At 64.8% G+C, this 24037-nt stretch overlaps 1 protein-coding gene across 1 annotated transcript in view; it reads right to left on the bottom strand.

Moving 5' to 3' along the window:
- The window catches only part of CAMK2B (calcium/calmodulin dependent protein kinase II beta), a 55546-nt gene that overhangs the window by 2801 nt on the left and 28708 nt on the right, over window positions 1-24037 (bottom strand). The window contains exons 5-20 of the mRNA XM_090286960.1: window positions 22380-22445; window positions 17270-17342; window positions 14674-14776; window positions 14514-14597; window positions 13980-14074; window positions 13776-13898; window positions 13583-13666; window positions 12933-12975; window positions 12070-12144; window positions 8082-8122; window positions 7909-7980; window positions 6791-6835; window positions 5358-5406; window positions 4118-4231; window positions 3831-3911; window positions 3023-3136 (exon numbers count right to left, since the gene is read on the bottom strand). Of these exons, the coding sequence (XP_090143086.1) occupies window positions 3023-3136; window positions 3831-3911; window positions 4118-4231; window positions 5358-5406; window positions 6791-6835; window positions 7909-7980; window positions 8082-8122; window positions 12070-12144; window positions 12933-12975; window positions 13583-13666; window positions 13776-13898; window positions 13980-14074; window positions 14514-14597; window positions 14674-14776; window positions 17270-17342; window positions 22380-22445 (1262 nt within the window). The remainder of the gene's footprint in view (window positions 1-3022; window positions 3137-3830; window positions 3912-4117; window positions 4232-5357; window positions 5407-6790; window positions 6836-7908; window positions 7981-8081; window positions 8123-12069; window positions 12145-12932; window positions 12976-13582; window positions 13667-13775; window positions 13899-13979; window positions 14075-14513; window positions 14598-14673; window positions 14777-17269; window positions 17343-22379; window positions 22446-24037) is intronic.

Consider the following 24037-nt stretch of genomic DNA (forward strand, 5'->3'; position numbering starts at 1 on the left):
GCCTGAAAACAGGGTCCCAGGACCCTCAGGTTGAGGATGTCCCAGCTGAGCATCTGTGCACAGAAGCCTCTCGATCCCCAGCAGCACATGGGATGGCTGCATGGCTACCACGTGGGACAGGCATCCGCAGGTCTCCCCTCCAGCTGCCGGGAATGGCACACGTGTGTGTTGCTCCGTGGGTTCAATGCCCCAAGCATTTAACATTTGGAAGCGTGTGCCCACGGCCCTTGCTGGCTGCCCATTCACCCTCCCACCAGCACTGGGGCTGCCTGGGCACCCCCTCCCCCTGCTTCCCACCTGGAGGGGGACTGAGTCCACAGCAGAAGATGCTGTGTGCTGCGTGCAGGCCCCAGCATGTTGTGACCCCCAAGGGGCTGGGTGCGTATGTGCATATCACATGGGAGTGTTGCGGATCTGTGTGTGCCCCCGTGTGTGCATGCGCGTCTGCACTAGTCTGTAAACACCTGTGGGCCCCTCTCTGAGCCACTGCACGTCTGCTACAGTCCTGTGTGCTTTGCTGCCCAATGTGTGTCTGGATGCCGGCAGGGTGTGGGCTTGGCACTGGCCCTGCGGAAACACGCCTGCCTAGCTGACCTCTAGGAGGGGGCTGCAGGCTCTGGCGCCTCAGGCCCCCGGCAGAGCTTTGTCCTGGTCGCCCCCTGGGCGCTTCCATGACTGCGTCTGACGCTTCAGGATTGCAGTGCATCCCCTACAGCCAGCCCCTCATTGCCCTCTGCCTGGGCTCTTCCTAATTCTGAGCATCCCTCTCTCCTCTGGTACCTCATCCACCCACTCTCTGTTCACCTGTCACCTTGGTGGAGGTGGTGGCCAGCTCAGGTTTCCCTCTTCTCTGACCGCAGCCCAGTACCCCACAGACCCTCCCCAGTGAGACTCATCACCTCCCTGCCACAGTCACCAGCCCCTGCCATGTCCCGTCCCGGGAACCCCTTGCCCATGACCAAGTTCAGCCCCTGCCCAGGAGCCCCCACCTCCCACTCGACCCTCATCATCTCCCTTCTTCCCAGAGGCCAGGAGCTGCCCCCGCAGTGCAGAGCTGACAGCTGTGCAGCTGGGGCTGGCTGACATTCTTCTGTTTTGTTTCCAGTGTACTTTGATTTTATGGTCACCTATACTGTAAGTGAACCGGATCTTCCAGTTAAGGATGAAATATTGAGTGCTTTTAAGTAAACTGTAATTAAAAAACGGGAGTAGGTGTAAGGAGAAAGCACTAAATACACAGAAGGACATTTCTGAACTCATAGCACAAACCTAGAAGTCTCAAGTCTGGGGACAGCGGCAGCCTCTCCACTCACATGCCCAGCCCGGGAGGTGCCAGGGCTCCTGATGGCAGGCAATCCCGCCTCCCAGGGGTGAGTCGGAGCCCCACGCAGCGAGGCCCAGCCATTGGCCAAGGGTGCTGGGGGACCCTGGGGACTCCTTGCTGGCCACCCCCAGGCAGCTGCACAGGATCAAGCTGGATTGTGTGTAATCCCCGATTATGGAGAGTCGGCCTGGGCCTGTGAGCACCGACCCCATTACATATTGAGACAGCTGGCGGGTGCACACTCGAGAAAGGAGGGGCCCACCGCCCACACTGGGACGACCGCTTGGGCCTGGGCCTCGGCCTCTGGTCAGACAGGCAGACCCTGGTCCCCAAGTTGGAGAGGGGGCACCTGGGTCTGGCATGCACCTGTTCAGACCCACTGAAAGCAGATTTCAGTCCCAGACAGCCCCTTCACCAGGCTGACCCACCACACTCCGTCACCTGGGGACTCCCTACACTCACATTGCCGGGATGCTGGGGACTCAGGCCACATCCTGGAGCAAAGACCCTGCTCCCTGAGGAGCTTGGCTGGGGTGGCACCGACCCACAGCACCTCAAGGCCCCACCCCTACAGGCCAGGCCACACCTGCTGGCTCTGGACCCTGACCTTCCATTTATCCTGCTCACAGCGCCCTCTGTGGCCCCCACCTCCCTTAGTCAAGCTCAGAGCAGATCCCTAAACAGGCAGAGCTGTGCTGAGCTGCCCACCCAGGCTGCCACGCCCCAGGTGAGGGTCCGAGAGTTTGGAGGATGGGATATGCAGCCTCTGAACTCAGATAAGACTCTGCACAAATGGGGTGCTGACCAGCCCCGAGTCTCTCCTGTGTGCCTGCCACAGCGTCACCCCATTTCCATGACCAGCCAGACTCCAGTGTCACCTCCACAGCCCCTCCAATCCCCTCAGCCAAGCTGGGGTCCAGCAGCCCCACAGGCTGAGCACAGAGTGCTCTTGGCAGGTCCTTGGCCCCCAAGGCCACTCCTAGGGAACCCACGGGCCTCTAGCCTGTAGGCCACACCCCCGGCCCCTCCGGCTCCCACAGCTTCGCTTGGCTCCCCTTGGCCCTGCCACCCCCCAACCCACCCGGCCTGCAGGGGTCAGCACTCACCCAGCCACTCCCCCGCCATGCCCGGCCCCGGGCCCAGCAGCCTCTCCTCTGAGAGCCCAGTCTCCCTGGAGGTGGGGGTGGCTGCAGCCCTGGGGTGTCATCCATCCCTGTAAGCGATACTGGCGGGCAGTCCCGTCGGCAGACAGGCTGGAGCAGCTCAGCTCCTCCCTGCCTGGGGGGGCAGCTCCAACCCCAGGGGGCCTCCCCTTCCGGCCCTTCTCAGCCAAGGCCAGGCCTCCCCTCGTGGCGGAGCACCCCCGCCCTGTGAGGCCCTCCAAGCCCACCTTGGACCCCAGCCAGCCGGACCCCAGAAGCAGCCTTGCTGGCCAGGTGCTAAGCTCTGGTGCTTTGCTGTCCCACGGAGAACCCGCAGGCCATGGGGTCCTGTTCACCCCGAACGCATGCTCAGGCTCTGTTCTGACGCACAGGTGTTCACACCCATGTCTTCTGGCACAGACTCTGTTCTCCAAGGCCACGGACACCTCGTGGAATCCCTGGGCCCCTTCTGTGTCCCCAGCTGTCCCTTCCAGAGCGGGGCAGAGCACTGCAGCCAGGGTCTGGCACCCTGAGGGCCACTCACGGGGTTACTTACACAGGGTGGGTGGGGGGCCTGGGAGAGCCGGAGACGGGCAGAGTGGGGGGCCCTGGGCTTCTGGGGTCCCCGAGCCCCTCCTCACCGTGTTCAGGATGTCAGAGATCCTGGGGGCTGGGGTGGAACAGAACAGACGTGAACATGAGGCAGGTGGGGGTGGATGCAGGAGAGGAAACCCATGGGCTGACAGCCAAGCAAGGGGGTCCTGCACAGAGGGGGTCATGACGGGGCTTGGGGAGACAAACAGGATCATGGGGGGATGGAGGAGGAACGGGGGTCATGGGGATATGAGGGGATGGAGGGGTGGTGGAGGATGGAAGGGACCACAGAGGAAATAGGGGAACACTGGGAGACGTGGATGAATGGAGATGGCCATGGGGGGTGTGGGGTGAGGAGGGCAGCGGGGCACATGGAGGGGAAAGCTGCTTTGAGCAGAGGGTGCCAGGCAAGGAGGGGCACCTGGCCCGGGAGGACAGAGCGTGTGACCGAGGACCTGTCGGCCCTGCGTGGAGAGCCTGCTGGGCAGGCAGGCCAGGCCCTTCCTGCTCCTTCGAGCCCACAGACCTGTGGTCGGACAGGGTGTGGGACCCACATGAAGTCAATGTGACCGCAGAAGTCATAGCAGAAGGCCTGACGGAGGCAGGGAGGACAGTCCAGCAGCCTCGGAGGCGGCCTGGGGCCGGGCAGTGCAGCAGCACGCGCGTGAGGGGCAGTGGGCTGACGGGAGGCAGGCTGCGGCATTAGCGGGGGTGCCCCTGCCTGGCCACCTGGTCGTGCATAGCAGGGTGCCAAGAGCCACACTACTTACATGGGGCGGGCATGGGGCCCTCAGCTTCCGGGGTCCCCGAGCCCCTTCTGCCGGAGCTGAGGATGTCAGAGAGCCTGGGGGCTGGGCACATGGGGGCAGACAAATGAGGAGGGGAGAGGGAGACTCTGCTGTCTCCCAGCCCAGGCCTCTCTCAGGAGCGAGAGGCCCCCGCCCCTCACGGCAGTGAGAACCGAGCCCGTGAAGAGGACCCGTGCGGGGGCCCTTGGCTCAGGGAGGGGCTGTGGGCCCTTCCAGGAGACTGTGCAGCAGCAGGACTGGCTACTTACATGGGGCAGGCAGAGGGCTAATGGGAGCCGGAGACAGGCAGGGCGGGGAGCTCTCGGCCTCACGGGCCCCCGAGCCCCTCCTCACTGAGCTCAGGATGTCAGGCACCCTGGGGGCTGTGCACACAGACAAGATGTGAACAGGAGGCAGGCGGCAGGAGCACAGAGGGGAGGGGCAGGAGGAAGAGGAGGTGGTGATTAAGCTGGAGAACCCCAGCCCTGTGACACAGCTCTTGGGTACCCCAAGTCCACACGGTGGGGTTCAGAGGCTCCTGGGGGCAGCATCACCCCACAAGTGCCCAGGGATGTCCAATCACAGCAGACGTGCCGGCTGACCCAGGAGGGGTGGGGGGCTGCGTGTGCCCGCGGGACTCCTTTGCAAACGAGGTGGTCAGTGCCCCGAGTGCTGTCCCGCCTCATGGATGGCCAGGCATCCCCTGCCCTCTCCCAGCCGGACAGGGGATGGGCAGGTTAGGGAAGAAGCTGGAGGGCTGGTCCTCTTCCCCACCCTCTTGCAGGCCCTGGTCTGACATCCCCAGAGCCCAGGGCAGGGCAGCCTCAAGCTGATGGCTCCAGCCTGCTCCAGTCTGGGGAAACCACACAAACGTCCCATCTCCCTGGTCTGAGTCCTGTGCTCACCTCTGCGCCGGGGTGTGGGGGTGCTCAGGATAGCTGCCGTGTGGGGTGGGCCTGGCCTTTGTCCCCCAAACTGTAGAGTGGCCGGCCGTGGTGCCCTGGGCAGTCCTGAGGGTGCTGGTGTGTGATCAGGGGGTCTGGCAGCCCCTTATGGGGGTGGCAGCCTGGGCTGGGGACGTGGGCACCAGATCCCTACCCACCCACATCGAGGCCACATTAACACCCAGAACCCAGAAAGGCCCCCTGGCTGCCGTCCACTCAGCTGCCAGCCGGCCACAACTTTAATGAACTTGAAGAGAAGAAGCTGAGCAAATTCAACCATGAACTCATTTCTCCTGTAGGAACTGAGCGCCTGGACCCTGGGGTGAATGAGGCAGCCGGGGCAGGGGGCAGAAGGCAAAGGGCAGCGGCCTCCTCGCTGGTCAGGGCGCCCGGCCTGGCAGGCTCTGCCGGGATCCCGCACACACTGGGCAGACCCCAGCGCTCAGGCTTGGCCAGAGTTGCTACCGCTGAGCATGGTCAGCCTGGGGAAACGTCCGAGTCACAGATGCTGACACGGAACCCCACTGGCCCCTGTGCCCCTGCCAGTGAGGGGTCTGCACAGTACCTTTCGTGTCCTCGTCCTCGATGGTGGTGTGGGTGCTATCAGATGAGTCCTGGGGAGACACAGGGCGGCAGCGGGTCAGAGTGTGGCTGCCTCCAGCCCGCCCCACAGAGCCTGGTGATCAGGGCCTTGGGAGGTGCCTTTGCAGAACCCCAGAGACCCACAAGGAGCTGGGCCTTTGCACAGCCCCAGCGTTCAGCTTCCCGTCCCCACTGCCAACAAGATGTGCCAGGTGGGAAGACTGCTCAGATGACTCTCATGACAGAAGAGACTAGCCTTTATGACATTCCGAGGCTCCCGGGGAAAATGAAAGGCATCCCAGGTGGCCGGGAAGCCGCCAGCAGGTCCTCGAAACCGTGGCAGCCCAGGCAGCATGCAGCTGCCCCCACACCCCCCGAGGAGGACACTGCCCCCTCCTGGCCTGTGCCCTCCAGCCAGGCCTGGCCCACCCTCTCCAGTGGCCTGGGAGCACCCAGACACAGCCAGAATCGCCCACCCCACTCATGGCTTGCTGCTGTTCACATAAAAAACCAGGTGCCACCCACGTGTCACCAGGCTCCCAGTAAGGAACACCTTAACAGGGCCCCCGAGGGACATGCTCTGGTCCCTACAGCACACCCTGCTCAGGGCCTCAGGCCAGTGAAGCTTTCGATTGTAGGGTCGGGGCTGCAGCCCAGCCCAGAAGGTGCTCTAGAGGCTCCTCCCCCGGACACCGGGCCGGGCAGGGAGGACCTCTAGGCCCTCGGTAGCAACTTAGGTCTGGGACAGCCGAGATGCCGTGGGCCACGGTCCCCTGGTCACAGCCCATGGCTGGGGGGAGTCCAACTGCAGGCCTGGGTTTGGGTGGGGGGGTGCTGGTCCTAGAAATAGCTGGGCCACCCACCCATCCCTCCCACCACCCCGGAGGGCTGGCCCTTCCCTGGCCCCAGAGAGATGCCAGTGGGGTGAGAGCAGATGCAGAGCAGAGAGGAGCAGAAGAGAGACCAGCTCGGCAGGAAGCACCAGGCAGCAGAGGGAAGGATGGGTGAGGTCACAGGTCTGTGCTGCCCCCACCCCCAAGCCCTTCTCCCCTGGGATCCCGGGAACAGGGCCCTGCACTCAGCTGCCCCTGATTGGGCCAGACCTGGTTTCTGCCAGGCAGAGTGGATAGGGCTGACGGAAGCCAAGATGGTCCTGAGACATGGCCCTGTTCTAAACATCAGGGCAGCTTGGCCCCTGTGTCCCCAGCGGGCTGGGGAAAGCCCTGACTCCAAGGGTAGCGCCAGGGCCTGCCCAGCGGGAGCAGCCCATGGCGTCTGGCGGGGAGTTCATCTGCCTTGGGAGGGGCTGCGGGACCCCCGCCCTCACCGAGTCAATGCCCAGAGCTTCCCCGGGGCTGGGGGTCTGCCTCCTGCCCCCACAGAAGCTCCGTGGAGGCTGAGGGTGGGGTGCAGTACCTTGATCCCGTCCACAGGGTTATGAATGACGGTGGTTTGAGGCTCCTACAGAAGGAAGCACAGAGGAAGGAAGGATGGAGGTGAGAAGAGGGACAGTGGGCGCCCAGCAGAGCCAGGGAGAGGGGAACAGGCAGCGGGATGGAGGGGGTGCCCAGCGGGGATGGAGGGGGTGCCCAGCGGGGCCGCAGTGGTGTGAGGGCCCGGGCCCGGCCTGTGGGATGAACGGGCGAGACGCCCTGGCCACCGGGCAAGGGTGAGCTCTGGCCCGGGTGCAGGTGAGAAGCGCCATGGGCCCAGGCTGCCGATGGGCAGGTGTGGGGAGCCCAGGCTGGGAAGTGGCGCGGGATGTGCTGGCGATGGGATGGATGGGCCCAAGCGGGGCGTGTGTGGTACTCCAGCCCTGGGCCCAGGCTGCTTCCCGGAAGCGAGGATGGGGCCAGGGGCTCATTAGGAACCTGTGGACCAGCAAACCCCAACTCCACTCAGGCCACAATCCTGACCACCAGCTCTGGGGAGTCCCTGGACAGGAGCCCCCAGGTGAGGCCCGGAGCTGAGGGTCCTCCAACCGGTGTCCACCTGCCCCTCCCTTGCAGGGCCCCCGCTCTGGGCAGCCACCAGCCAGCGCAGCCACGCAGGCTTGCGTCCCCCGCCCGCCTGGGGCCTGCAGGATGTGACTGTGACAACTTTGGTGGGAAACCACCCAGGGGTCTCTGTCCCCATCCAGACCAGTGGGTGGGCTCAGAAGCTAAGAGCAGCCCACCCTTCTTCCTGGAGAGACGGCAAGGCCCAGCCCCCAGACAGCGTGTCTGTGAGGGAGCTGGGGCAGGAGTCTGCAGCGAGGTGGCCTGCAGGCCCAGCCCTGGGCTGTGCGAGTCCCGGGTCTTGGCCTCACAGGCCCTGAAGGCCTCTCCACACAAGCCCACCCGTCAGCGAGGCTGGGGGTCGGCCAGCCCCTGCTGTGGACAGGGGCTCTCAGCAGAGTCCAGCGAACCTCAACTGGGTCGGCCCTCAGCCCACACCCAAGGGCAGCAGGGGCTGGAGGGGCCAAGTGTCACCCAGGCCCCCACACAGCCAGGGTGCAGGAAGGCTAGGAAGTGGGGGGCTGAGGGGCTCAATACCAGGGCAGCCGGAGGAAGCGTCCCCTTGGGGCTCGTGGCGGCTGAACTGTTCTTGGTGCTGTTTGTCTGGGGCTGTGGGGGAGGAGGGGAGACAGAGAGGAGTATTAGGGGAGCGTGAGGCCCACCCCCCTTCCTTGGGTCCACCCCGGCAAGATCCTGGGGACAGGCCTCACCTTGACGCCGTCTGCTTTCTTATTGAGCATACTCTTGGCTGCTGCGGGGGGAGAAACAGGCCCGGTAAGGGGAGGACGCCCCACGGCAGCCCCGCCCCCAGCGCCGGGCTCCCAAGAGTGAGTGAGGGGGTGGCTAGGTCCTGAGGCAGGGGTGCTGCCCTGGGGGGCCCTGGGGGAGGACCCTTGTCCTGTGAGGACACCAAGATTTCTCCTCCCACTTGGGAGCATTGGCTTCTGGGCAGCAGGCAGGCTCTGTGAGGGTAAAGGCGGGTGCCCCCGAGATGAGGACAGGGCTGGGTGCTGGGCATCCCCCAGAACTCCCCCTGATCTCAGCAAGGGAGGGTGGGCTATGCTGGCTACTCACAGGGCGGCACTTGTCCCAACCCCAAGTGCCTGCCTGCCCCTGGCCTCCGGGCCCATCCCTCGACGACAGGACGGCCAGAGCCCCGAGGGGCAGCCTCTCTCTTTGGGGCCACTTCTTGGTCTTGCTCTGGCAGCTGGCTGGGGTCATGCTGGCCTTCGTGCCCACCCACCCACAGCCTTGGGCTCTGAGTGGGGTCAGCGGGACGACACATGTGGAGGGTCAAAGGGCTGCCTGCAGTCCAGGCTGCCACCACCCCTCGACGCCCAGGCCGGGTAGATGGCTGCTTGCCCCAACGCCCTCCGCAGAGGCAGGGCTGCCTGGCCTGCCAGCCCCACGTGTCCCAGGCCCCCCGCACTATGCTAATTACAGAACTGCAGGAAGAGGAAGTCAGCTTACCTTACGACAAGGAAAGGCGAGGAGGAAGGGGAGGGTGTGAGGAGGAGAGAGAGAACACGAGGCTGTGTCAGCTCAGGCAGACAGCACGGGGTGCCCAGGACCCCCAGCGCACCCTGCCCCCCACCAGACAAGCAGTGCCCACTCCACGGCAGGCACGGTTAGAGAAGCAGCAGGGGTCCCTCGCCCGGGCCCCGGGCCCGGCTCCCAAGGCCCCAGCTGGCCAGCCCTGAACCAGACGGAGCCTGCCTGCTCACAGGCACACGGTGGCCGGAGGGCCTGGCCCACCCCTTCCTGCTGCGCGCAGCCCTGGAGGCTGCTGCCCTGGCCAGCAGAGCAGACAGACGGGCGCTTAGACCCAGACAGGTGTGGGGTCCCTCTGCTGGCAGCATTAGCATCGCCCCCACCTCCCCACTCCTGAGGCGGAAACTTGGGGCGGGCTGGGCATCTGCTCAGCAAGTCCTCGGAGGGGGTCCTGATGCTGCTCAGTTTGGGAAGCACGGTCAGGACCCCCGGTACAGTGACTAAGCTGGGCCCAGAGCTGCTGGACTGCCTGCTGACCGCCGTCTCCTGGGTCCAGGACCTCATCGCCACCCTTAGGGCTCCGCATGGGGACACGGGCAGCTGACTGGTCAGAAGCCCTGCAGGCACTGACCACAGCTTCCTGTCAATCCCCTCAAAAGCTTTCCACGCAGGACCCACAGGGCAGAGTTTAACCAGCAGCCTGACCCCCGGCCTGTCCCCCAGCAGCCCCCGCAAGAAGCGTGGTGGGGTCCCAGCGAGTGAAGGGCCGCAGACCCTCCCTTTTCTCATCCCCAGACCCTCCAAGGGCGAGGCCTGGGTGTCCGGGCTCAGGACCTGACACCTGGCGGTCCCACCCTCCGGCCTCCAAGGACCAGAAATTCCTGGGGCCATGTGCAAACCTGCCTCCCTGCCACTCCCGACAAAGGGACAGCTCCACCTTGCAGACACCAACACGGGCCTCCGCCCACAGGTCACCCCAACGAGCCAGACCCCTCACCTCCCCTCAAGTGGGAGTCGACTGAGGTCACGGAGCCCAGAGACCCCGCCTGTGCTGGCTGACCCGCTGACAGTCAGCTGGGCCTGGAGGGCAGCCATCCAGCCTGTTGTGAAGGCACTTGTCCTGTGAGCCACGCAAGAAGACCCCAGTTCTCCAACTGAAGACAGGCAGGTTTGGGGTGAGTTGCCCCCACGCCACGTGGCCGTGGCCAGCGGCACCCCCAACCAGCACCCAGTCAGAAGCAGCCCAGGCCGTGCTGGGCCCCAGAGTCGGATACACTTCTGTCCAGTCCTCCCTTTGGGTAGGGAAGGGGTCCCTGGGCCAGGCCCAGGCAAGGCCGTTGGAGACCCTGGGACAGGCCTGGGTCTTAAGAGGGTCCCCTTCATTCCTTGCCCTTATAGACCCTTGTTCCAGACCATGCTGCTGGAGGCCGGCCATCCACGAGGACCCCAGACAGCCGGTGCCCTAGCCTGGGCTCGAAGCAAACGCCTCTCCTCTCGCTCAGTTCCCCTCTAGCCAGCCCTGCGCCCGTCTGAGCACAGCCACTGGCCGCTGTGCTGCAGATTCCGGTCCGTTCTGGAGTAAGTCCACACCCTGCCGCGTCCCATCTACACTAGCAGCCGAAGGCACGGGAGGAGCCGCTGTGCTTTCTCGAGGGGAACACATCATCAGCCAGCAGAAGCCAAGGCGGCAGAGCTCAGATGCTCTGCCCTGCCCCCTCCACCAGGCCCGCAGGCCACCGCTGCCACTGCGGCTAGCCCAAGTCCCTCAGGGCAAAGGCAACGTGGCACCAACCAGGGCTTCCATCAATGTCAACATCTCACAGAGACACCCGCTCTTCCGCTGGCCAAGGGTGTTGCGTCACCCACAGAGAAGCTCTGGCTTTGGAACTGAGACTCACACCACGCCCCCCCACTCCCACCCCGTCTGCTGGGTTTGTTGCGGCCACTGAGGTGGGCCAACCTAGCAGGGGAGGCCCCTCAGCCCCCGGGCCAGCCTTTGCCTCATGCTGTCGCTGGTAACCCAAGGACAGCCATGCTGGGCTCCGTCCACATGCACTGACCACCCCCAGGACGGGCGGCCCCACATGCAGGCAGCCTCATGCAGGCGGGAGCCGGGCGGGGAGCAGCTCAGGCGCCCGCCTCTCTCCCTGAGCCGGCGGCTTCAGCGGAGCCTCTGGCCTCACCTCCCCTGACCCCGGCCTGTCCCTCCCCTCAAGTGCTTTAGAAAGACCCGGAAAGGAAGCAACTCAGGGCAGCCTGCTGGACATGTCTGCAGGGACGGGAGCGCAGACCCTCCTCCCTGAGGCCGGTGCTGCCCTGGGGCCACGGGAGGAGATGGCTGGGAACTCTGGGTCCCGTTGGACAGGCAGGGCCGCCAGCCTGTGGGGTTGGGGCTGGGAGCAGGGTGGGCACACGGGAAAGAAAGGGCCTGGGAGGGGACACGCGCTCCGCCTGGGCCCGCAGCCGTGGAGCACCAGGTCGGCCCTCAGCGGCGCTGCCTGCGCTAGGCTAGCACCCCCTGGCCAGGGCCCGGCTGGTGGTCCCAGGAGGACTTGAGGTGGGCAGCGCTCCCAGGGCCTGGGCGGGGAGCTGCCCCGGGCCTCCCAGGAGCAGGTTGGCAGAACCAGTGTCTCCCCTCATGGGTTTGGGGCAAGGGGAGGGAGTCCTTGTAGAAACAATCAAGAGGAGCCCTTCAAAGTCATTCTCAGGGTGGCCAAAGACCCCTGCCTGGGGCTTACAGGGCAGCTGTGCATGTATGAAACTCCCGGGGGTGGGGGCCAGGGTGGATGGGGAGGCCAGCAGGCTCTCAGGGACAGGGTCTCTGCCTCTGTGCCCTTCTCCTGGGAAGCCCCAGTCAGGACTGGGGGTCCCCAGGAGTAGCCCCGAGGCTTCCTGTGGACAGTCAAGGTCAGTCTGAACGAGGATGGGATGGACAAGTGGGAACAGAGCTTCAGAAGAAAAGGGCTCTTAACAGAGGTGTCTCCTGACCCCCAGATTCAGGGGCCAGGGCTGGGGGTTCAGTCAAATGCACGTATATGGGGCATGGGTGAGGGTCACCTAGCCTGTCCCTTCTTTGATAGGCGGGGCCTAAGGTCTGGGGCACTGTGGGACGCGTCCACGCGGGAGCGGGGCTCCCGGGCCCCTGGGCGCTGCGTGCAGCCAGGGGCGCCGCATGCCAACTGCGGGACATGGGTCCCAAGCATCTACCTTGTTCCACCAGCCCCATGGTGCTGCCGGAGGCCGCGGCGGACATTGTGGCCGGAGCGGTGGTCTGTCTGCCCACTGTTAGCACCGGTTAGAGATGAGGGGAGGGGCAGACACAGACGAGGGGGCGAGGTGAGGGGAGAGAAGAGACAAAGGAAGCAGAAGAAGATTAGAGTCCAGGCTTAGGCGACGGTGGTTCCAGAGCCCCTTTCACGGGAGAACGAGAACAAGGTGCAGACCACGACACTGGAGAGCATCCGCCTCCCTTCTCCTGAGAGGACCTGGGCTCCTCGCGGACGGGACGCACCCTATCAGAACCGTGCGCCCGCGGGCCTGCCCGCAGCACAGCGCCTCAGCCCAGGACCGGGAGGGCACCGGACGCACACATACAGCGAGGACGGACCAGACTCCGCACACACAAGCCACAGGACAGGGAGTGGGCAGCCGGCCCCACTCAGGTGATGCTGTCCCTGGTGGGCCTGCCGGGGCCTTTGGCCTCGGGGTCCCAGACCCCCCGCCCCAGCGGCCGCACGCCCCCAGTCCCGCCCGCCTTCAGTGACCCTGGCAGGCGGCCACCAGCACGTCCAGAGCTCTGCAGAGGCCCTGGACCTTGCTCTCACCTCCCACACACAAGACGGTGCTCGGAAGTTTCAGGACAACGACAGGCCACAGAGGTGCCGACCTGCACCTGGACAGACACACGGAGCTGGGGCGCCAGGCGGGGACACAGAGACCCAACACGCAGGGGCGGGGCGGGGCCGACCTGCCCTCAGAGGGCAGAGGCAGGGCCGGCGACAGTGGGGGGTGGGGGCTGAGGCGGGGAGAAGGCAGGCGGCTGGTGGTGGGTCATTCGAGGCTGTTCTCACCTGAGAAGTTCCGGGTGGCCAGCATGGTGGTGAGGATGGCACCCTGGGGAGAGACCCGAGGCTGAGGCCAGGCCCACGCACCGGCCGGGGCTCCACCCCGCACCCCGCCCAGCCTCAGCCTGTGGGTGCCCGGCAGGACTGACCAGCAGCACCCAGTCACTCTGCTCACTTCCAGAACAAAACCGGCGACGCACCCTGGGCCCTAAACTGCCCACTGACCGGGGCCTAAAAGTGTTCCAGGACCCTGGGGCCCTCTGGGGTCTGCTGGTCCCCGGCAGGCGTGTGCATGTGTGCCGGGCCACGCCTGGCACCCCTGTGCACAGCAGCCTCTGGGGAGGGTGGGCCAGGACCGCTGCCCCCTGCTCCCCCTGCCCAGCACACCCCCAAGCACTGGGGCTGCGGTGTCACCACCCTGGCCTGGACGGGAGAGCTGAGCAGCAGCCCGGCACACCCCAGGGGCAGCGAGCAGCCAAGGAGGGCCAGCCCGCTTCTGGGCTCCAGGGTGTCAGCGTGTGGGGACACCAAGTCCACCGGACACGCCCTGTCTGCTGACAAGCAGCCTGTCTTGCGTGTCCCCCGACCCCAGCATGGGGCCCCCGAGGGCACAGGCACCCCCGGGGACGCTCAGTGGGGGCCGGCCCGGGCCTCACCTTGAGCTTCCTCCGGGCGTTGAACTTCTTCAGGCACTCCACCGTCTCCTGCCTGTGCATCATGGAGGCCACCGTGGAGCGTTGCTGTGGGGGGAGGGTCAGGGAGAGGCTCAGAGCAGCAGGGAGCCCATCCCCGAGAGGGCAGGACCCCAGGGTCGGGCTGCCGGGGCGGCCGGAAGCGGAGGTGACTTACGCAGACCCACGGGTGCTTCAGCGCCTCGTGTGCAGTGATTCGCTTGGCGGGGTTGATGGTCAACATCTGGTTGATGAGGTTTTTGGCTTCAGGTGTGACTGTGTCCCACTCGGGGGACGGGAACTGGAAGAAAAAGCAGTGCTTAGGGGGGTGTGCAGCCCCCCCAGGAGGCGCGTCCTCGGGGCTCAGGCGTGCGACACTCACGTCGTAGGCGCCGGCCTTGATCTGCTGGTACAGCTTGTGCTGGTCCTCGTCCCAGAAGGGCGGGTAGCCCACGAGCAGGATGTAGAGGATCACCCCTGGGGGGCGAGGAGCAGGCTTAGGCTGCCACCTGCACACGGCGCACCCGGCCCCTCCGGCCCCACACCCGCGGAGCCCGCCCTGCAGCCACGGCCCGTCAGTGTCGGGTGAGGCCCCACTCAGCGGCTGCGGGACCCTCGGCCAGGCTGAGACGGGGGTGCCACCGGAAGCCAGCGAGCCCCGGGAGGACGTTCACATCCTTGAGCTCCCCTCCCCCGCACCAGTGTCAGCACGTGTCACTACAGCCCCGTCACCTCGGCCCCCCCCACCTCACAGTAACCCCCAGCACCTGAGGCCGCTGAACCCAAGGGCCACGGGGGCGTGGGCTCAGCGACAGCCACGGGCCCTGGTCTACTCTGGGTGGAGTGGGATCCCGCTGGGGTGGTTCTGGGGGGCGCCCCCCGCTGCTGCCCCACCCGCCCTGCTCTCCGGCCTCACCGCACGCCCAGATGTCCACGGGCTTGCCATAGGCCTCCTTGCGAAGCACCTCAGGGGAGAGGTACCCCGGCGTGCCAGCGAAGCCTGGGAGGGGGGAGAGGGGCGTGAGCGCCTGGGGGCAGCAGACCCCTCCCCCTGCCCGCCAGCCCAGCGCTCTCACCGAACCACGCCTGCTGGTCCCCCTGAACCTCGATGGCCAGGCCGAAGTCCGCCAGCTTCACCGCGGCCCCCTTGCACTTGCTGGCCAGGAGCAGGTTCTCAGGCTGTAGGGACCCCCCAGGGGGGACAAAACAGGTGACAGTGGTTTGCAGGGGGGCACACAGGTCTGACCCCACCGCCATGTGGATGTCTCACAGGCACCACTGACCCATTGGCCACAGGTCTGCACCCCGCAGCCCGCCCCCTGGGGGCAGGGACAGGAACCTCGCAGGGAAGAGCTGGCTCTCAGACCCGGGCAGGGCACTCGGGGTGCCGGACCAAACCTGAGTGTACCCTACGAGCCCTGGCAGACCCCCATCAGCCACAGGGTTTCCCTTCCCGCGCTGTGCCTGGCTGCTCAGAGACATGGATGGGTGCTGCCTGCTGGGAGCTCAGGCTCTTCCCGCAGGATGCGGACCCCCAAGGGTAAGGAGGATGACCAAGGGTCCCGCAGCCAGGCAGTGCAGGACGTCCACCCAGCACACCCACGGTTCTCCGCTGGGTGGAAGGGGCCCAGTCCAACCCCCGCCTGTCCCACAGCGCCTCAGGGAGCAGCCTCCTGGCTCAAGGTGGAGGGACACCCACCCAGGTCTGCTGGAGAGCCAAGGAGGTGGCTGCCCCCTGACGAGGACACTTGTCCCTGAGTGGGTTCCAGTGCCCTGCGTCCTGTACGCTGGGCCCCTCCCATCCTCCCAGTGGTCAGCGCTCAGAGCCCTCAGTCGCCAGACTCCTCGTCCCTGACCACCACGGCCCCTCCCCACAGGCAAGCCCGTGGAGACCGCCTTGCCCCGTGGGGACAAGGAACAGGGGCTCTGTGGAAAGTAGCCTCACTGGGTGGTCTGACCACAAACCCCCAACTCTGCAGGTCACATGGGTCCTCCCGCCCAGGCCTGTATCTTCTTCAGTAAAAGGCTGATCTCTGCCAGGGGCCAGTCCCGGCCGCTGTCCCTGGTACCACACACCTTGGAAACAGGCGGAACCACCCTCAGCAGAGCACAAAGCCTGTTACTCCCACCTGGCTCTCGCCCACCCTGCTAACCTTCCTCAGTCCCCCTAAATTCCAAAAGAGCCTGTGAAGCTGCTGTTACCGGAGGATCTGAGATCTCACGCCCCGGCAACATCCTCAGTGACCCGAGCAAATTCTTATAAATTCCTTACAGGTGTGAACGTTCTCACTGTCAACACGCTTCAGAGCCACCAAGAAAGACCAACACCGCCACCAAACTGTGGACACCGCTTGTAACCCAGATGTTCAAGTTCCTTAGGCAAAGCCAGCATGAGCTGAATGGGGGGACCCCAACCTCTGAAATCTGGCAGGAATGCAGCTGGGGCTGGACCTGATTCTACAGATCACAGCCCCCCCCGCGCCCCCCAGCCCCAGGGGAGAGCAGCGGCCCCTCCCCCACTGGGCCCTCCCCACCTGCCTGCCCGCAGCCTGACGGTGGCAACCTCTGCTGCCCCCACCCTCCTGAGAGGCTCTGGAGCAGGGACAGGCTGCTTCCCACGCACGGCAGGAGGTCCTGCCACTGCCTCCTTTTTCCAGCAAGGACCCCGTGTGCCTCAGGTCAGGGGCTGAGTGAGCGCCCGCCCCTCTCCATGTCTCTGCCTTGGCCTCCAAGTCAGCTACGGATTGCTGAGTCTGGGAGCGAGGTGGGGACTCCTGTCTGCTCCCAGGTCCCCTCCTCTCAGAGGCCCCAAGTGAGGCCCATTCAGACACAACACAGTGACAGAGGGTGGCACAGTGCATGAAGCAGACACGCGAAAGGACAGGGATGTGCACCGAGGCAGCAGAGACACAGGAAGGGCACAGGAGAGGGTCCTGGGCCCGCCCCTGGCATGACATTGTCCCCAGAGCATCTGGCTGAGCTCAGCTCACACTGCCCCTCCCCCACCCCACCGCCAATGGCACAAGGAAGGTGTGGCCCATTCAGTGCCAGCACCAGGGGAAGGTTGTCTCAGCTGCCACCAGGGGGGCCCCCACTCAAGACAAGAAACTGACCGAAGCAGCCTGGAGAGAGCTGGAGTCCAAGAAAGGGGGGCGCAGGAAAAGGAGGGGTGGGAGAAGGGAGGACTGCTGTCCCTCTCAGGGCCCTCCCACCATCCTGTGCCCTGGGGGTGACACACCTTTTGAAGGGTCTGTAGCCCCTTTGCCCAGGGCTGAGCTGAGGGCCACAGAGACTTAGAGAAAAGGCTGGAAGTTTGCAGAGACTGGAGGCTGGCCCCGCCCTCTGCTCCTGTGGCATCAATGCCACCCACATGCACTGTGCCTGTGTCCCACCTGCGAGGTCTGCATCTCAACCTGGAGAGTCAGACCGCGAGGGCACGTGTGCTCAGGGACTGGCTACTGACAGCCGTCCCCTCTCTACCCTGGAGCCTGGAGTGCATGAAGGCCGTGTGCAGACGCCCGGTGCCCGCGCACACACACAGTCTCATGCGTGCATCCCCTCCACATGGCATGCGCAAGCATGCCCCACCCCCCACGGTGCCCTCCGGCCTCCCTTCCCAGGATGGGCAGGTGCAGACCACAGACCCTGGCACAGAGTGGGGTGGGGACTCACCTTGAGGTCCCTGTGGACGACCCCCATTTGGTGGCAATGGAGAACCGCCTCCAGGATCTGCTGGATGCAGTGGCTGCAGCAAACAGCACGTGCATTAGTGCGGGGCCCGTGGGGATACGGGAGCCAGGGGGCGGCTGTGTGGCACTGGGGAGGGGTCCCAGCTTAGCGAGGCCATGGGAGGCAGGGAGTCAAGGCGCCGGTGGGCACAAGGGAGCAGAGATGCTAGCCAGGAGGGGGCTGTGGGGCCCTGCCTCACCTTCAGGCCAGCTCAGGCATGGCCAGGCCCCTGTGCCTCCTCCCCCCTGTCCTGCTGGCCGACCTAGTGACACTCAGGAAGCCTCCCGGCTCCCTAGAGCCCCTTCCCGGGCTCATGCTGGCCAAGCCTGACACTGAGCTGGCCATCTGGGAGGGAGGCCAGGGCGGAGCCCAAACCCTGCAAGGCAGGCTGGGGAAACCCAGGCAGGGAAAGGGCAGAGGTGAAAGAGCAGAGGACAGAGGGCAGATGGGCGCTCAGGTGAGGGCAGAACTGATGCTGCAGCCCCCAGCCACTCAGGGGCCAGAGCAGGGGCCACTTCATTCCAATAACCTGCGACACCCACGCAGGCCGCCCCCACCCTGCCCTGGACGGCTCAGCTCTGCAGGAGCCGGGTCTCAGGGGAGAAGTTCCAGCTGCCCCCAGGCTCCTCCAACACCTATGCTTCATAGTGTCCCCTGCACATCAGATCAGGTGTCCCTTGCCCTACACACTTGAGATCCTGCGGCTTGAGTCTGCCTCCCCCAAGTGTCCAGACAGTTTCCAGCAGCCCAGAGCCAGGCAAGGCCCCTTGGGGTCCCCCACCACCCCTGTGGCATTGGCAACTATGCAAGACGGGTCACGTGGAGCCCACCACCTCGATCCCTCACAGCCACTCTGGCTGGGCCGAGGGGGAGACAGGCAGGGGCCCCCAGGAGCCTTCCTGCCACTGCCGGACCCCGTGGGGCGACGGAGGGTCAGCTGGAGGACTGGGCTTTGTTTCCCTGATCTTCCTAACGACAAACGAGGCAAACGGCTGGGGGGCCAGCGCTCTCCTCAAAAAATCGTGGCTACAGCCAGACACCACCAGCCACTGCACAGGAGAGCAAACCTGAGTGCTTCCCTCATCACAGCGGAACCCAGACCTGGGAACTGGCGACGACAGATCCCCGGCAGTCCCTGCCCTTCCATGGCCACCAGGCCTGGAACCACAGTCTGTTCTGCCTCCTCCTGCCCACGCCGAGCACCACCCCACCCCCACCGCCCTGCCACTGCACATCCCCCAAGGGCTGGTCCAGGGGCCTGTCTTGCTCACACGGGCAGAGCTCCAAGGCTCTCCAGGTCAGGACAGGCTGCGGTGGGGCTGCTGGGGCCCTGCACAGGGGCCTGCATGACACCCCACCCTCCCACCAGCTGACCAGCCTCGCTCTGCTCTGCTGTGACCAGACCCGGGCTCTGTCCCCGGGTTGGGGGTTGGTTTGTGCACCCAGATCTGAGCCCTGCTGTCCTGCAGAGCCCCTGGCCTTCCTTCTGTGACCAGAGGCCCGCCAGCCTGGGCCGGCATCTCCCGTCCTCCGGCAGCTTGCCTCGCCCTGGAGAGGCTTCTCCAACCCTGGCCTGTCCGGCACTGCCGACACCAGTTTCAGCTCTGGGTTCTGTATCTTCACCCTGAGGCCTGGCCCTCCAGGGCGCCCTCCCGAGTCTCCGTGTTGGGTGTCCTGGAAGCACGCACACTGTTCCCACCGCAGTCGTGGCAGCCCTGTCCTCTGTGCGGGTGTCCGGGCAGCATCTATGTCCACTGACTGTGGCTGTGGTGACTGCAGGGACGTGCCGTTCTCGCCTCTCAGGGGTGTCCTCAACCACGTCTTGCAGGAAGTGCTCCCCAAGCGTCTGCAGGTCCCACGGATCTGTCTGCTGCAGCACCTCAGGCAGGTGGGCTTCACTGCTGCCCTCCTCCGGTCCGCTCCTGGGCTGCAGGGCTCCCGAGGAGCCGGCCCTCGGTCCGCACCTCTCCTGAGCACCATGTCCGGTCCCGCATTCCTGCCCTGTCCTCCATCCTGCAGGCCCCGCTCGATGCGTCAGGGTCTCCCTGCTGGCCACTCGTGCAGGCAGGACACAGACGGGCCCTGCCCTCGTCCCATGCTCACCAAGAGCTGGACAAGCAAACTAGGCTCCCCACCAGAAAACAGGGCCACCACGCCAACAAGACAGCGCCGGCCCACCTCCAGCTGGCTCTTCAGTCTCCCCAGTGTGGGAGCCACCTCTGCAGCTGCAGGGAGGCAGGACACCCCACTGCCCGCAGAGCAGCCCATTCTGGCAGCCCTGCCCGTGGGGACTTCCGGGACACCTCCCGGTAACCCTGGCCTCCAAGCTGAAGCCACAGCCCGAGGGCACGAGGCTGCCTGGGCACGGTCAGTCCTCCTCCTTTCTTCCTCCTGCTTATAGACATGTACTGGCTTCTTCGTGGGGCCATCTGTCACGTTCCGCACAATTCAGAAAGTCACTCCCGTGCTGAGTGGTTCCCGGGAGGCAGCCCAGACACTGGCCAGTCCTGGGCGGGTGCTCAGGGCTCTGGCCCCCTCTCCTCCTCCCGAAAGCCCCCATTCACACGGCCCTTTCACCGTCTTGCAAGAGCCATGTGGCTTTTCAGGGATTTTAAAACTGGGTTGTAAATATGTCGATCTTTGCTTTTCCAGGTTTGGCAAAATACTCTTCGGTTTCCTCGCCAACTCTGATATGAAGGCCCCATTTCCTCTTCAGAGGCCTCTCTAGCCTCTTGGGAGTGAGTTCAGAGAAGCAGCTCCCGCCAGCTTCCTCTCCTGCTGGGACCTGGCTTGGGACCCACGTGAGGGTCACTCGTCAGACGCTGGGCTGCACAGGACATGGAGGGCCGCTGGCCAGGGAAGTGCCCCTGCGGGTCTGGATGGGGACTCCCACAACGCTGAGTCCTTTCTCCAGGGATGCCCAGGGGAAACGCAGCCCCCAGGCTGCCCGTGGTGACCTGCAGACTCCCTCCTGTCCCCGGCAAAGCACCAACAAATCAAACGCAGGTCTTCAACTCGGTGGAGGGTCCAGGACCCCTGGGAAGAGAGGTTCCCAGAACCACCCAGTTTTCCACGAGAGCGAGCCAGCGAGCCAGCGGGGATGGCGAGAGGAGTGTCCCTCCTCCCTGCCACCCCTCCTCACGGCCTGGCTGTGAGAGCGGCCCCAGCGCAGCCCTGTCGCTCCTGGGCCAGTCCCAAGGGGCCCCACACGCCAGTGGGGCCCGCGAGAGGCCAGAATGCTGGCGGGAGGGGGGCCTGATGGCAGGTCGGGAGGCATTGCGGGTAGGGGTTTGGACGTTCCACGTGGCCGGGGAGGCGGGCCTAGTTAGGGCGTGGGCGTGGTCGGGGACTGCGGAGCAGCCAGGGGCGTGGCCGCGGCGTGGGCGGGCACAGGAAGGCCCCATAAGATGCTGGCCCCGGGGCGGGGCTGGGGCTGCCGGCCGTGCCCCCTCCCGGACCTCGCGCTGCAGCGCAGCGGGTGCACCGCGCCCCAGGCCGTGCCCAGTGGTAGGCACTGGGGATCCAGAAACCGGGTTGCATGGTCCAGGCAGGGAAACGAGAGTGAAGGTAAGCAACCTTCCCAAGCGTCCAAGTGGGAACCTCCTCCTCCGAGCGAGACTTCAGCCAAGTGCTGGTCCTGGGCCATGACATCCCTGCTGGGGTGGCCAGCGGGACTGTCTTCTTCTGGTCTGTGCGTCTGTCACCCAGGAGCCCTGTGCCCTGGCAGATGTGAGGACGGCCTGGGCCCTGGATCCCGCCCTCCCAGGAGGCAAGTGCGCACACCCGGACATTCCCACCGGAGCACGGCAGGGCAGTGGCCTTGCCCCACTTTCTACTTTCCTAGCAAGTAGGAAATAAAAAGTGTTATCTTCCTCTTAAAATGGACAGGCCACTCCCAGGAAATCAGCCAGTGTCCTGTACCCTTGGGTCTGGCCTCTCCTCCCCATTCCAGACCTCTTCCTGCCCCTGCCGGGCCCCCGACGCCCAGCTCAGGGTGCACCAGGGCCCACTCACACCTTCCCACGGGGCCTCAGGCAAGGTGGGCTGTGGGTGCAGAAGCAAGTCACAAAAAGCTACTTTAGAAAGTAATATTCGTTTTTCTTGATTAGAAAAGTAATACATATTCATTAAAGAAGAATTTTAAAAATAGACAAAGAAGGTTAAAAAATTGAAAAGCATCCATAATTCCACTGCCTAAAGAGGGCCACTGTCAGTCTTTTTTCTTTTTTTAAATGCATGTCTCCTGGTGCCAGGTGCCAGGCAGGCAAGGTACAGAGTGACCGTGCCCAGCTGAGAGGCACTATTAGGAGTGACATTCCTGTCACAATCAGAGTGGCATCTGGCCCTCAAGCATGGGACACAGCAGGCCACATGACTGACCCTTCCAGGAAGGGGCCCTGCCATCCCCAGCGGACATGCTACAGAGGGCACTTCTGGGGCCACTGGTCCCCTGCACCCTCTGCTGAGGGTTGACCCCAGGAGGAAGGGGCTGCTCAGCGCCCTCCAGGAGGCCCCATCCGGAGAGAGACCACATCCCTCTGTCCCCTGCACGGGACCTGACTTCCTGCCCCCTGCCCCCTGCCCCAGAGATGTCAGGAAGGACAGCCGGACACAGAGGCCTCTCTTGCCTTCAGGGTGGCCCTGGAGGGCGTCTGGAGAGAGAGTCCTGGTCTGTCTTCAGGACAAGTATTTGGAAACTTCATATCCCCATGAGGAAGGCAGTCTAGGGGTGCCTGCTGAGAGCTATCAACTGACACCCACGGGAGGGGAAGGAGGACGCCCATAGCTACCTTGCTCTCCACCTGCCACCAGCCACCCTAAGGACAGCACCCTTCTGTGGGCCACTTCCCACCCGGGGGGAACCAAGCAGGCCCGGGTCCTCCCAGACTTGGGCCACACCTCCATGCTGGAGGGCAGAGCTGCCCCTCTGACCTGCTGCCAGAGCTCCCAGTGGGCTCAGCCAAGGTGCACAGACTGACACCTCTGCCCAGCCCAGTCAGGGACAACGGGGCCAGAGGGGCAGGACAGGACAGTGGGAGGGGTCCACACCCACCTGGCATCCGCCTCACTGTAGTATTCTCTTGCCACAATGTCCTCAAAGAGCTCGCCACCAGTGACCCTGTGGGAAAGCACACAGGAGTCACCATTCTGGAGGCCCCTGTCCCCTATCCCCTCTGTTACCGTCTCTAGCATCTCCACCTCCACCACCAGCACCTCTGCCCCATCGCCACTGTCACCTAGGGCCGCCGGCTTCCCGAGCACTCACACACGGTGGCACCCGACATTCGTTCTCACAGCCTCCCTCACAGCGGCTCTCAAGCTCACGACTTTGTCTCAGTGACCTTCCCAAAGTGGGCCACACAGCAGCTGGACCCAGGCCTGGGACTCACACTCCAGGTCTGAGAAGCTCTGGGTCCCCCTCCTCAACCCCCAGGGCCAGGGACGTGGCCCCCACACAGAGCAGAAGACCTGGCCTCCCTGGAGGGCCAGGTTCTCGAGGCGGCCAAAGCCCACAGACTCTTGAGCTGTGTGTCAGTCCTTGTGGCCAGGACAGGCCCCCAGGGTAGGAGTCACCGGCCAGAGGGCCTCTGGGAACCCACAGAGGGTCCAGGCTGTCCCAGGTTCCCTGGGCTGGAAAATGTGGGCGTGGACAGAGAGGTGCAGAAAGTAGGGTCGAGAAACACAGGCCCAAGGAAGCAGGGAGGAGCCACCCTGGGTCTACCCAGACCCTCTTCCCAACCAGGCCAGTTCTGCATCGACAGGGAAAACCTGTAGATGGTCCAGAGCCTCCCTCTCGTGACCTGTGGGGACACTGAAGGACACCTCGCCCTGCAGCTGCACCCACCCCCCAGAGCCTCGTCTTCAGCTGCCCACGTGCTGTGATCTCTGCATGTACATTTCACTTCCCACTAATTTCAGTTTTATGCCCAGAACTCAGGGCTGGGCTGGCCCGGTGAGGACAACCATGGCCTGGGCCTGCTGAACAGGTGACCCAGCACAGTGGGGTCTCTCTTAGTGTTGGAAAAAAATGAGACCAAAGGTGTGTTGGGTACTAGCATGCCCCCAGTCCTGGCAAGACGTCCACCTTGTTGAATCCCCAACAATCCTGGGTGCTAGGAGCTTTTAGGGTCCCCCTTTGCCCCTGGAGGAAGCTAAGGCTCAGAGCAGGTCAATGGGCCAAGGGAGGAAGAGCTTCACGCGCATGTGTGTATCTGTGTGCACGCATCTGTGTCTGTTATGTGTCTCTGTGTGCATGAGTTAGTCTGTGTGTGCGTGTGTGTCTGTGTCAGGAGGAAGGCGTTCCACGCTCAGCCCAAGCACTGCACTCTGTCTCTGCTTCTCTGCCTGCACAGTCCACAGGCCAGGCCCTGCGGCCCCAAGGCCAAGCCCAGGGCTGAGGCAAAGGCTCTAGGTCACGGCCAGGGCTGCAGCAGGGGCACAGGAGACCCAGGAGCCCTCACCCAGGGCTGGGGACACCCTCTGGGTCCCTGCATCCACAGGAGGCTCCCGTCTGTGCTGATGGCACCTAAGGGCATGTGGCCCACGGCTGCAGAGTGGAGGTTTAGTTACAGGGGGTGGGGGGCATCTCGTGCTGGCCAGGAAAGGCCTGGTCCAGGGGCTGGCATCTTCTCCATCCCCCCGCTTCTCTGGCCCTGGCCAGACAACATGGCCAATTTTAGGCTGCAGCCACGGCTCACAGGGGAGCCCCTT

Source organism: Furipterus horrens, unplaced genomic scaffold, assembly GCF_987537825.1.
Source record: "Furipterus horrens unplaced genomic scaffold, mFurHor1.1.pri manual_scaffold_9, whole genome shotgun sequence".
NCBI classification, from domain to species: Eukaryota; Metazoa; Chordata; class Mammalia; order Chiroptera; family Furipteridae; genus Furipterus; species Furipterus horrens.